This window comes from Rhincodon typus, chromosome 28, assembly GCF_021869965.1.
Source record: "Rhincodon typus isolate 14 chromosome 28, sRhiTyp1.1, whole genome shotgun sequence".
Classification (NCBI taxonomy): Eukaryota; Metazoa; Chordata; class Chondrichthyes; order Orectolobiformes; family Rhincodontidae; genus Rhincodon; species Rhincodon typus.
The window spans coordinates 21,601,566-21,615,612 of record NC_063359.1 but is presented as its reverse complement, the minus strand read 5'-3'; the positions used below and the strand labels follow the sequence as shown (position 1 = coordinate 21,615,612).

General features: G+C 40.2%; 1 protein-coding gene across 2 annotated transcripts in view; it reads right to left on the bottom strand.

Annotated features, from left to right (window-relative positions):
• The window catches only part of LOC109912629 (protein crumbs homolog 2-like), a 177,051-nt gene that overhangs the window by 91,028 nt on the left and 71,976 nt on the right, over positions 1 to 14,047 (bottom strand). For both annotated transcript variants that reach the window (XR_007265085.1, XM_020512060.2), the window contains exon 2: positions 10,017 to 10,718. Coding sequence is in view for 1 of the 2 variants with exons in the window: in XM_020512060.2 (XP_020367649.2) it covers positions 10,017 to 10,718 (702 nt within the window). In the remaining variant the exon portion in view is untranslated. The remainder of the gene's footprint in view (positions 1 to 10,016; positions 10,719 to 14,047) is intronic.

The window sequence follows — 14,047 nt, the reverse complement described above, 5'->3', positions numbered from 1 at the left end:
TTGGAAGTGATATACAAACTGCAAGGGTATTTGTTGCCAAGGCATGGTAACAATACATTAATGCTAACATTCACAACTCCTGTGTCCATCCACAACAATCTTTAACCCATGCACATCACTTGTATCCATATCAACAATTGCCACACTTCAAAAGCACTTACTTGATTATGTGGCGCTTTGAGATATCTGAGGTGGCAAAAGATGCTTTACGATGTATGATTTGTTTTTATTTTATGATAAAAATGGAATTTAATCTACTTAGCAAGTTTTGACACAGCTATGGGGAAAAAAATCCAGGACTAAAAACAATTGTAAATTGTACAAATAACTAAGATCAGATCTATAGGATTTCTGTTTAACATACCAGTGGTGCAATGACTTTGGAATTTTTTGGTATTTCCAAAACCTTGGTTTAACTTTCATTTATGACTGCAAGTAATTACACAGAATTGAACTCTTTCAGTATCTAATGGAACTGAGTGCTTGAACCTTGGTTGCTGATAACACTGACTGCTTTAGCTTCACCCCCTCATCTATCAGACATAACTCATGGCGTCAGCCCTCTGTAAAGCAGCACGGTACCAGGGTTTGAGTGGAACCTGGGGCTTAAGTGGGTTTAAAGTCTCTCACTTGAGATGTCACAGGTTGTTTTGATGCTGCTTTTACTATTCAGGGTGATTCATGAACAGTACAGATAGCAGACAAGAATGTTTCAGACTGTGTCACAGGTCATGGCACTTTGGTGGGAATTGAAATAAACTAACAAAAAGGAGCCAGTCAACTGAAGACTTAAAGAATGAATAACTTCAAATATAGCATTATTTAATCATCAGTACCACCCAAAATATTTTACCTCTTGAATCTGTTCCAGATTAAATGTATTTTAGCAATACTCAGTTTTTATGTCTCTATTACATTTTATACATGCTATATCTCTATTACATTTTGTACATTGTTTGAAAGAAATGTTTTTTCACATATTTCTGAATAACACAATTTGAAATCCTACTGAGAAGAACACAACCTGAGTATTGTTAACCTAGGGACAGCATATTGAAGGAAGAATATTTTCTTCAGAATTGAAAACATGTGAGTCAAAATGCTATCATGGGAACAGGTTTTACAGTGCAAGTAGCATTAGAAGTTTACAAAACTCATCCCTCTTTATCCCTTAAACAGCTGATCCAGGACATTTGCAGCTTAATCAGCTGATGTATAGTCACATTACTGGTCTTCAACACTGCTAATCCGCAGAACTGATTTCTGTATGTACACAGGATAAGTTGTAAATGATACATACGCTTTAGCATGGGTATTACGTGAACCTGTCCATTATGTATTTTAAAAAAGATCAAAAAATTAAAACTTAAATATGATTCAACTTGTTGGACTGACACCTGACAAAGAACTGAAAATATTTCCTGCATTTAGATATTGCAGTTTTGTGTTTACCGTATTCTCACTTAACAATTTCAGGAATCTGTAATATTTCAATGGGAATTCACATCTGCTTTTGGCTGTTCTGAGCTAGGAGGTGCTTTTTCATGCATTAAAAAAAAAACTGTTACTTTCAAGAGTGGGTTTGGATTATTTTCGAGTTTTCTTCCTTCAATATAGTAAGAAATACATTTTAAAGTGTATTGAAACTGCCAGTCTGCCAGAACCCTGCTTTCTTCTAGCCCTGGATATGTGTCTTTCCCTCTACATTGCATCGTCAGAAATAATTTTATACAGAAGTGTGCTCCCAGAGTTTCTTGAGTCTTTAGATATTCTGCAATATTTTCCCAAATCCATGCAGGAACTGCAATTTACATTTATGTGCAATTCACAGAATTTCAGAACCAACTCCAAAGTTTTTAGTGTGGGAACTTTGCTGACTAAATTACTGAATTGAAGTGATAGTGTTGAATTCCAGACCACATATTCTACATTTCTTTTTGGAATGCCATTCATCAGAGGGACATTCATTATATTTGACTGGAGATACATATGTTGTTGGGTGGTTTGGTATGGAAAATTATGGGTGAAATGATATTTGTATCCAGTATATGAGCATGTAAATGTTGCCTCAGGAGTGTACAACTGAAAATGTGTCATTGTTAATGCGATTCATGCCATTATCCACTCATCAGACAAAGGGGGCCAGTTCGCTCAGTTAGCCAGATGGCTGGTTTGCGATGCAGAGTGGCACCAACAACACGGATTTAATCTCCATATTGGCTGAGGTTACCATGAAGGTCCTGCCTTCTCAAACTCAACTCTGGCCTCAGGTGTGGAGACCCTCAGATTAAACTCACCACCCATCAGCCCTGTCTAATGAGGGAGCAACCTTACAGTTCTTTGAGACTATGATGACATTACCTTACTCATCAGATTGAATAGTAGTATGATGGAAACTTGATCTCATACAGTCATAGAGTCATACAGCATGGAAACAGACCCTTTGATCCAACCAGTCCACACTGACCATGTTGCCAAACTAAACTAGGCCCACCTGCCTAGATAGTAGGAACTGCAGGTGCTGGAGAATCTGAGATAACAAGGTGTAGAGCTGGATGAACACAGCATCAGAAGAGCAAGAAAGCTGACGTTTCGGGCCTAGACCCTTCTCCCACCTGCCTGCGCTTGGCCCATATCCCTCTAAACCTTTCCTAATCATGAACTTATTCAAATGAAAAAAATCTTCAAATTCCTGTTTGAACCATAAGCTGATGGAAAATCGGTTGTCCATAGTCAGCAAGCCAATTGGCAATAAAAACCAAAAGAACTGCGGATGCTGTAAATCAGGAACAAAAATAGAAGTTGCTGGAAAAGTTCAGCAGGTCTGACAGCATCTGTGAAGAAAAAAATTGGGTCAGACCCGAAACGTTAACTTTGATTTTTTTCTTCACAGATGCTGCCAGACCTGCTGAGCTTTTCCAGCAACTTCTGTTTTTGAAGCCAGTTGGCAAGCCTGCTGGACTATATCTAACATTTAATCAATTAACTTAATGATATGATTTAATATGACTAATTATGATAATTTAGAATTCATTGTTTTTCTAAAAAAGAGTAGGCTATCAGTATTTTCCAAAAATAGACATGATATTCACAACATTACAACGATCCTGCATTTGGTTTGCTGAATATGGAAACTTCTCCAATTGCTGCATAAGAATGTCAGCTGTAGCTTTCCAGACTCTAAACTACTGATATAATACCAGCTATTTTAGTTAGGCAGGAGATGGAGAAAACGTGGATGATGGTCATGAATTGTCCATTACAAATAAATCAGTAAATTCATTCTCCTGATTGTAGTCAGTTAACTCAATTGTCAAACAAGAAATTAATCAGATCATGAATAAGTACATCCAATTTCACAGTCAAATATAGACCAGAAAAATTTGGTTCTACACTAAAATTAAATAATGTGTTTACTTAAGTTGCTTTTTTTTGTTTTTGAGGGGTCTTGAGATTTCTTAAGGGCTACGTTTTTGATTTCTCGGCTCCTTTTTTGTTTTCAGTGTTCCTTTTTCAGACTCACTGGTTCCTTCATTAGGCGATACAATCATTAGCAACAGTACCTTATGGATTTGCGTTGATATAGTTTGCTATTTGGACTCTCACAGAAGCAGAACATGAAGAAATCATCAATATCCCCAATAATCACCACTTTTCTATTAAACTTAAAGCCACAACACAGAAGGAAAACATTAACTTCCTAGACAGCGCAGGACTTAAATTGGCACTAGAAACAAACATCGTTAAAAAATAACTGGCACACTTCAATGCACAAAAAGTCATCCCTCTAAACATACCCTATGGATTGGTGAGGATGCAAATAGGCTATTGCATGTTTGTCTCAAAAATGGTCACAGTACCTCATGTAATTCATAATGTGCAAATGATGTGATAACACATAAATGCAATATTCATGAAATGAAATTTCAATATTAAATAATACAATAGACAGTGTTCATTACAATCACATGCATTACATTCCCTCCCTGTTGTTGTTCCTGAAGTCCTGCAACTTTCATCTAGACAGTCCACTTTAATTTGCAAGGAATTCATTATCTCAATTTTTCATGTTTCCAGTTCGGTCAGCGTTCCTTTCTTGAAAAGTTTTACATTATTTTCTTCCCTTTGCGGCCTTCTTTCTTTCTCCCAATCCCAATCCCAGTTTCTCTCTCTACTCCCCTCAAACCTAGCTCTATCCCCTCCCCCAAAACCAATTTCTTAATCCTTATTTTGCGTCCTCACTGCTCAAGTATAAAGGAAACAGCAAAGAGATTTAAAAAGAAATTCGGAGAGCCATAAGGGGTCCTTGGCAAGTAGGATTAAGGAGAATCCCAAGGCAGTTTATATGTATATCAGGAGCAAGAGTATAATTAGGGAAATGGCAGGTCCACTCAATAACAAAGGGGATGTGTAGCCAGAGGAAGTTGGTGAAGTCCTTAATGAGTAAAGTTATAGAATTGTACAGCACAAAAACAGACCATTCAGTCCAACTTGTCCATGCCGAGCAGATATCCTAAACTGATCTATCCTATTTTCTAGCATTTGGCCCATATCCCTCTATACCCTTCCTATTCATGTACCCATCCAGATACCTTTCTTAATTGTACTAGCCTCCATCACCTCCCCTGGCAGCTCATTCCAAAACACGCACCACCATCTGTGTGAAAAAGTTGTCCCTTTGGTCCCTTTTAAATTTTTCCTCTCTCACCTTAAATCTATGCTCTCTAGTTTTGGACTCCCCTACTCTGGGGAAAAGACCTTTACTATTCACCCTATCAATGCCTCTCATGATTTTATAAACCTCTATAAGGTCACTGCTCAGCCTCTAACGCTCCAGGGAAATTAATACTTTGCATTGGTATTCACCAAGAAGAAAGACATGGATGATACTAAGTTTAGAGAGGGGGTGTCAATACTCTAAGCCATGTCAATATTTAGAAGGAGAAGCCTTTGGTGAAATAACATCGCAGAGGTTGGTACGCTGTCACCAAGTCATCCTTTATTTACACATTAAGAGTCCTTGACAACTTCCTCAAAGCCAGCTGTCAGAGTGAACAGAATCTCTGATACTCCTGTTCTTATCTGTGAGACAAGACTCCCTGATTGGAACCAGATTAACAGCCCCAATCAGGGAACTCATATTCTATGAGGTCCACCTGGTTGGCCTCATTATAATGATTACATCTGTCCCCCTCTGAGTCCAAGGATGTAGGCTGGTTCTTTTTGTTGTAACTCCACCTGGGGTTTTTTAGCACTGGGTCAGGTTCCTCCAACTCTGCCTCTGATCGAGGTGGCATGTAACACAAAGTAGTGCGCATCTTGTGCCCAAAGCATTTCGGAAGAAATTCATTTTCCTCTTCGGGTGGCAAAGGTGTTGTCACAGTGACTTCCACTGTGCCCATCTCACCTTCCATGGTATCATCAATGCTTGACACAGACGGGGAACCCATGGGTTCCAGAATAGTCAGAAAGGCAGTCGAGGAGCCAGGCATGTTTTGCTCCTGCACCATTTGTGAGTTTGCAGCTTTCATGCGGTCCACATGCTTGTTGTGTACCGTTGCACTTACCTGAACTTTGTACATCTCTGGGCCTGACCTTATGACAAATGACTGCACCTCCCAGTCGCAAACCACTTCAACTCCCCCTCCCACTCCTTGGACGACATGTCCATCCTGGGCCTCCTCCAGTGTCACAACGATGTCACCCAAAGGTTGCAGGAACAGCACCTCATATTTTGCTTGGGAACCCTGCAGCCCAATGGTATCAATGTTGACTTCACAAGCTTCAAAATCTCCCCGTTCCCGATCGCACCCAAAACCAGCCCAGCTCGTCCCCGTCTCCCTAACCTGTCTGACCTTTCTCCCACCCATCCACTCCTCCCACCTCAACCCCCACCTCCACCTCCTACCTACCAGCCTCATCCCCGCCTCCCTGACCTGTCCATCTTTCCTGGACTGACCAACCCCCATCCTAACTCCCCACCTACACTCACCTTTGCTGGCTCCATCCCCGCCTCCTTGACCTGTCCATCTCCTCTCCACCTATCTGCTCCTTTATCCATCTTCCATCCACCTCCCCCTCTCTCTCTATTTATTTCAGAATCCCCTTCCCCTCCCCCATTTCTGAAGAAGGGTCCAGACCCGAAACGTCAGCTTTCCTGCTCCTCTGATGCTCCTTGGCCTGCTGTGTTCATCCAGCTCTACATCTTGTTATCTCTGGAGTTACTTAGACTGTTTTTCTACTGGTCCCTCCACAATGTACTTAATTTCATGTTATGGAATTTTGATTTTGTTTGAATAAAATGAAGACTTTTGAGAAAATAATTAGTGAAAGATTCTTTCCACCATTTTGTGAATAAGGTCAGAAATCTCCTTCTTCAGGCATTAGCCTTCAGGTGTTAGGAGAGAGGCTCTGAAAGCTTGTGTTTTCAAATAAACCTGTGGGACTATAACCTAGTGTTGTGCTAATTTGTCCACCTTAGCACCTCCACATCATAGTTTGTGAATAAGAGAGTAGGGAGCATAAATTCATGATTATACTAGAAGAACAAAAGGGGAAGCTAGGCACACAGAGGGTAATTAAGAACAGAAATGCTCTATCACAAGGGGTAGTTGTGTTAGACACTTGAACATGATTTAAAGGGGAATTGGATACTTCTCTAAAAGGACAATTACAGAAAGCAGGAAAAAGAGATTAAAGTGAACTACTTGATCTGAATGGTCTTTCTGAGCCGTAGAATTCAATGATTCTGTTGTTTCTGTATTTTCTTTTAACTGTTTCATTCACATTTAGTTGGAATGAATGAATCAACTCACTGTAAATTGGTGGGATTGTGTTTATGAGCCAAAGTGTGCTCCTGAGTTTTCTGAAAGCTGTTACAATCCCTAGCTTCTGGTACCATTGTCACTCAACAATCAAATTGTACAAGACTGATTCAGGAAAACATTAGTTTTTCAAACATATGGGCACCATACGTTGCGAGAATGAATTAATATTTAGTGGCTAACTTGAAACTTTGTCTCATTCAAAGGTCTCCTTTTTATAGGTTTGTAAACGCAGCACTGAGAAAACTTTTCTGGGAGGAGGAAATGGAAAATAGGCTGTCAGTGGATGTATTTTGTCACATTTCTTTAATGGTTGGTGGAGCAAAGTGATTGCAGTTTCACCTTGCAATCATAATTGTGAAAAGTAAATATGGGGGTGGCATGGTGGCACAGTGGTTAGCACTGCTGCCTCACAGCACCAGGGACCCTGGTTCAATACCACCCTCAGGCGGCTGTCTGTGTGGAGTTTGCACATTCTCCCCATGTCTGCGTGGGTTTCCTCTGGGTGCTCCGGTTTCCTCCCACAGTCCAAAAATGTGCAGGCTAGGTGGATTGGCCATGCTAAATTGTCTGTAGTGTTCAGGGATATGTAGCTTGGGTGGGTTGTAGGGGGATGGGTCTTGGTGGGAAGCTGTGAAGTTCGCTGTGGGCTTGTTGGGCCGAAGGGTCTGTTTCCATACTGTAGGGATTCTATTATGTGGACTATCAGCTATGAAATAAACAAAGCAGAGTCCCAGAATGTTGTCTTTGCCCCGGGATTGTTATAAAATAATCAGCTCAGTGATTTTCGCTCAGCAGTGTAGTGTAGGTGCTGCTGGCCAGGCCTGTATTTATTGCACATCCCCAATTATACTTAAGAAGGCGGTGGTGAGCTGTCTTGTTATACCACTGAAGGCCCAAAGGTCATGTACACCTACTGTGCTGTTAGGGCTGGAATTCCAGGGTATTGACCCAGCAGTGAAGGAACCCATATATATTTCCACATAAGGATGGTGAGAGACTTGTACAAGAACTTGCAAGTGATGGCATTCCCACAAACCTGCTGCATAATTCTTCAAATTGAGAGTTTGGAAGATGCTGTAAAAGGAACATTGATCAGTGGTTAGTGCATCTTGTAGATGGTACACACAGCTGACAGTGATATGGAACAAGAGCTCATTTGAGGGTATCTGCCAATCAGACAACTTGTTTTATTTGGGATGACGTTAAGCATCATGAGTTTTGTTGGAGCTGCATGCATCCAAAAATGGGGTGTATCCCATTACACTGCTTATTTGGGCCTTGTAGATAGTGGACAGGCTTCGGTGAAACGGGAGGTGAGTTACTCACTGCAAAATTCCCAGCCACTGCTCTGTACCTGTAGCTACAATAATTATTTGGCTTGGATCCAGTTAGGTTTCTGGTTGAGGTATGCTAATAGTGAAAATTCAGTGATGGTAATCTTGTTGTTTGTCTAGATTGGATGGTTAGATTCTCTCTTATTGGTGATGATCATTGTCCGGGACTTGTGTGTTGAATGTTACTTGTTAGGCTTGAATGTTCTCCAGTTGCTGCTTTTTGGTACGGGCTGTTTCATGATCTATGCATTGTGAGTGGAACTGAACATTGTGTAATCACCATTCAACCTCACCACCTCTGACCTGATGATGGGGAGGACATCATTCAACTGGAAATGGATAGGTCCAGGACAATATCCTGAAGAAGTCCTGCAGCAGTATCCTTGGCTGAAATAAATGTCTTCCAACAATTGCAATCTGTTTCCCTTTGACTAGGGAGTAGAAAATATTTCCATGATTTCCACCAACAATAGTTTTACTGGAATTCCTCGATGCCACATGCAGTCAAATAAGCTGCCTTAATTTCAAGGGCAGTCATTCTCACCTCACCTCTGGAATTCAGCTCTTTTGTCCACATTTGAAACAGGGCTACAATGAAGTGTGGAGCTCGGTGGTACTGACTGAACCCTAACCTGAGCATTAGTGAGTAGGATATTACTGGGTAAGTGCCACTTGAGAGCACTGTTGAGGGCACCTTCACTTTACTGATGATTGTGAATGGCTGGATCAGTGGGTCAGTAAATGATCAATTTGGATTTCTCCTGCACTTTGCGATCACAAGCAAACTGGGCAATTTTCCATTTTGTTAGGTAGCTATTATTGTGGTCCTGAAGAAACTCGCCTGGTTCTGTCTTTAGTGTTACAGCTGGGATATTGTCAGGGCCCAAATAGCATTTTCTGTCTTCAGTATTTTCAGCTGCTCCTGGATGTCACATGGAATTAATTGCACTGTCTGAAGACAGAGATCTATGATGCTGGAGATCTCCCCTTGGCAGCCCTTCCTGAAGAGAGTTGCAAACACTTCAGCTTTGTCAGTTGTGCTGACATGCTAGTCTCTACCATTGTTGCCAATGAGGATAGTTATGGAGCTGCCTCCTCCCTTTAGTTATTTTATTGTCCACCGTCATTTATGACTAGCTGTGGCAGAGGGTTGACCTTATCTGTTGGTTGCTTAGCTTTGCAAAGCATGCTATTTGAGCTTTCATTTAATTTTCCTGCGTATTCCAAGTTTAGGCTGTCATTTATACTTGTGATTTCCCTTTCTGGAAACTGCTGATATTAATGTGATTTCTAAGCATAACAGGGACAAGAGATAAGGTGCCCATGTAGAGAAATTGGCGAGTTACATATTGTCAGCTGTTACTAGTTAGCTACAGACTATCATGACAAAAATTATGAGAATGATTTCAGTTGGCTTTGTAATGTTTTTTGGTGGTTATGTGTATGTGTAATGAATAAGGATGATTTTAAACTAGGGAGACATTTTTTTAACACCTTTGGGCCAGTATTATTGAACAAAATGTTCTGAACAAAAGATTCTCTCAAGGGTACTTCAATGTGGTAATGAATATTTTGGTAGTCGTTTCTTAAACATAAAGGGATAGTAATTACTGAATCCTAGATCTAGAACCATTAATTACAAGATACTAAAGATCAGATTGGACCCACATCTCTATTTCTCCAAAGTAAATATTAACGTTGGAGACAAACACAAGTTGCCAAAGTATTATTCCAACTGGGATTAATGTATACAGTTTTGACATAACTATTCTGCAAAATGTTTCTGTAAGAAGCATAGCTAAATTGCAGTATAACTGGTACATTTAATTTTTTTACATCTTACAGAAGAAATTACCTTTGTAGCCAGGAGGACAGACACATAAGTATCGATCCACGTCATGGATGCATGTGGCCCCATTTCTGCATGGTCTGGATGCACATTCGTTGATGTCAATTTCACAGTTTGGCCCTTGATATCCAGGGACACAGAAGCATTTATATTCATTTCTCCCTTCAAGGCACAGAGCTCCATTTAAACAAGGATTTGATGCACAGTCGTCAATATCGGTTTCACAGTTAATCCCTGTGTAACCAGGTTGACAATCACAGGTATAATTCCCAATTCCATCCAAGCAGGTTCCATTGTTCTTACAGGAGTTTGTAAGGCACTCATTGGTTTCTGTTGTGCAGTTTTCCCCTTCGTATCCTGGAGAACACAGGCAATTGTATCCATTCACTCTATCTATGCAGTCAACATGAACTCCTTGGCAAGGATTGCTCTCACATTCATTTATGTTAATGTTGCACTGAGTACCTCCAAACCCAGGTAAGCAGGTGCAGTTGTACTGCAGGCTTCCTGGTGTACTCTGACAGGTGCTGTTATTCATGCATATGTTAAAATAACAGGCATCAAACTGTATTTCACAATTCTTCCCTGTGTACATCACAGGATACTGTTGACACTGACAGATGTAGTCATTTAGTCCTTCAACACAAATTCCACCATTCTTGCATGGTTGTGATGAGCACTGGCCGATGTCTGGAGAACATAAATTACCTGTATAATTTTAAAAAAAATATCTTATCAATATATTTAGATGAAATTAATGTCCAGTTGCCCGTGTTAATCATGTAATATTGAAGGTCAGATTTATTAATTTTGAAACAACTAATCTCGGCACATAGATGTGGAGAAGCTGTTTCCCCTTGTAGGAATAAAGGGCATAATCTCAGAGTAAGGGGTCAAACATTTAAGGCAGAGCTGTGGAGGAATTTCTTCTCTCAGTGGGAAGTGAATCCATGGAACTATTTACCACAGCGGGCTGTCATGGCTGGATAAAGTTTATTTAAGATTGACATAGACAGATTTTTAATCAGTGAGGGAATCGAAGGTTATAGGGAAAAGGCAGGAAAGTGGAGTTGAGGATTTTCAAATCAGCCATAATCTCATTGAATGGTGGAGCAGACTTGATGGGCTGGAGTTTGTACATTCTCCCCATGTCTGCGTGGGTTTCCTCCCACACTCCAAAGATGTGCAGGTTAGGATTAGGCGTAGAGTCATAGAGTTATACAGCACAGATCCAACTAGTCCACACCGACCATGTTTCCAAACAAAACTAGTGCTACCTGCCTGTGTTTGGCCCATACCCCTCCAAACTTTTCTTATTCATGAACTTATCCAAATGTCTTCTAAACATTGTAACTGTACCTGCATTCACAACTTTCTCTGGCAGTTCATTCCATACACAAACTACTCTCTATAAAAATGTTGCCCTTGCATGATTTTTAAATCTTTCTCCTCTCACCTTAAAAATATGCTCCCTAATTTTGAACTCCCCCACCCTAGGGAAAATCCATTGTCATTCACCTTATCTATGCCCCTCATGATTTCATTAACCTCAATAAGGTCACCCCTGAATCTCCTACTCTCTAGTGAAAAAAAGTCCCAGCCTTTCCAGTCTATTTTCTTTATCTCAAACCCTCCATTCCCATCAACATCCTGGTAAATCTTTTCCGAACCCTCTCCAGTTTAATAGTATTCTGCCTATAACACGGTGACCAGAACTGCACACAGTACTCCAGAAGATTCAATGGACTGAATGGCCTCTTTCCACACTGTAGGGATTCTATGATTCTATGAAGCCCTACGATTGCACGAATATCTTATGGTCTATTGTCCATGCAGAGCTATATTTATCCGCCCATCCACAAAGCTCCTCATACTACTTTGATTGTTTCAGTCATCTTATGGATTATAAATTATGCATGTTTGGTTGAAAGTCCAGACATCCATTAACAACTGAATCAGCTAAACTGAAGGAAAAGCATTGCTTGATTGATAGATCCAGCCCTATACCCTACACTGTCATTTGCACAATGTTTAGTTGCCCAAGATGAAGAGATTTCAAGTGCTCAGCAACTTCTGTCTTGATACTTCAAAGGGTATGGGCGATTGATATCTTTATTGGGCTATATTAACAAAACGTTTTTTAAAGAAGTGGAAAGTTGTGAATGAATTACTTTTTATAAAACTTATTAAAATACATTTTATTGTTGCTGTAGAGTTTGTTGGTTCTACATACAGTGGCTGAACAGCTTTTCTACATTAATTGGCTTGGAAGGTATGAAAGACCATGGTGGGGTAGGAGTGCAGAGGCTAGGGAATGAGGTGAAATTTGACGGATATGTAGAACATTATGACCTTGCCTTTCAAAAAGTTCTCTCATCCAGACAATCCTCTGAGATGCCATGAACAATGACGCTTGGAAAAGCTGGCCCAACCCCTTGAAAATTCCAGGGATGTTGATCACCACTGTGGAGCTGGTCAAGTCAGGAGTGCAGGCTATGGGCTTACAAACTGAACTAGTTCACACTCTTAAAGGCCCCTACTAAACATTGGTGGGTACAGGGTAGGGGGTTGGGTCCCACAGAATCAGGCTCTGAATGCCACACACTTCACCCCTCCCAGAGTGTCTCTGACTCCGTGAAAGTTCAGGCCACGATTTCAGTATAACTCCTGCATTTAGCAGAATAGGGCAGACGATAGGGAAAGACTTATAATGATAGTGCCGTAATCTCTCAATAAAATGTATTTAATTTCAATTTGGAGCAGCAATAAACTCTAAAATGATTCTAATGCCTGCGTAGATCTTTACATCCTCCGGCACGTTGTCACAAATACAGAAGCCAGTCTTAGCGCCAACATTCACATTCAATGACCACATTTGCATTTTTTTGTCTGGAACAATATATAGAATGCCTTGGGGGAAGCAGACTATTTTACCATTTCATTTTGCATCAAACACACCTCCTGACATTTCAACAAAGGATGGTCATGGCCTTTGAAGTCACTTAAAATTTTTTCCACTTACCCATTCCTGGCAAAAGGAAGATGGATGAGGCATCAGGGCAAGTGGCCATAATTAACCCTGCAGTTATATTGCACAATGGTAAAAAAAAGTCCATAACCACAGGGGAGAGAAGATCTACAGTATCTGTGGTTTACAAATAGAGGTCTCTGAATCTAAACTAGTTAAGTTAGGCTATTGTCTCAAGCATACTGCACAACCAGGCCATGTTAGTCAAATATATGAGCTAAACCATTGCACTTTCTGAATCTTAAGCTGGATACATCTCGTAAACTGCAAATGAATTCTCTCTGGCCTCACAATAGTATTTAAATGAAGGTAATTAACTCCCTAACCTGCAGAGCTTGAATTTCTCTGTGGAATAGATCTGATGTTGTTTAATAACAAATTGCAAAATAGCTGGAATTTCGTTTTATATGAACAAGTGTTTAATTGTAAACAAAGGTTATTAACAGAAGAATTTGCTGTTCTTTAAGTTTGGAAGAGTGCATAGGAAGTGAAAATCAAATGTAAGTTAACAAGGTGTGGAGCTGGATGAACACAGCAGGCCAAGCAGCATCAGAGGAGCAGGAAAGCTGACGTTTCGGGTCTAGACCCATCTGAAGAAGGGTCTAGATCCGAAACGTCAGCTTTCCTGCTCCTCTGATGCTTGTTATCTCAGATTCTCCAGCATCGGCAGTTCCTACTATCTCTGAAAATCAAATGTGTTGCTTCAGGAAACATTAATGTATATTTAAATGAGCTATATTTGTAAATATATTAGTGATATACCAGGTTGACAATCACAGCTATTATTTCCAATTCCTGGTAACACAGTTAAATGCACGAAATTGTAATAAGTGCAATATGTCACATTTCCCACTTAAGGACATTCAATCATTTAAGACAAAAAATAACATGGTACATCTCAAATTCATGTGCAAATGGCAAAATGAAGTTTTGCTAAATCTTACATAGTTCAAAAAGCACATTATTTTATGTACCTCTTGTAATTTTTAGCATGCAATATGCTTTAAAA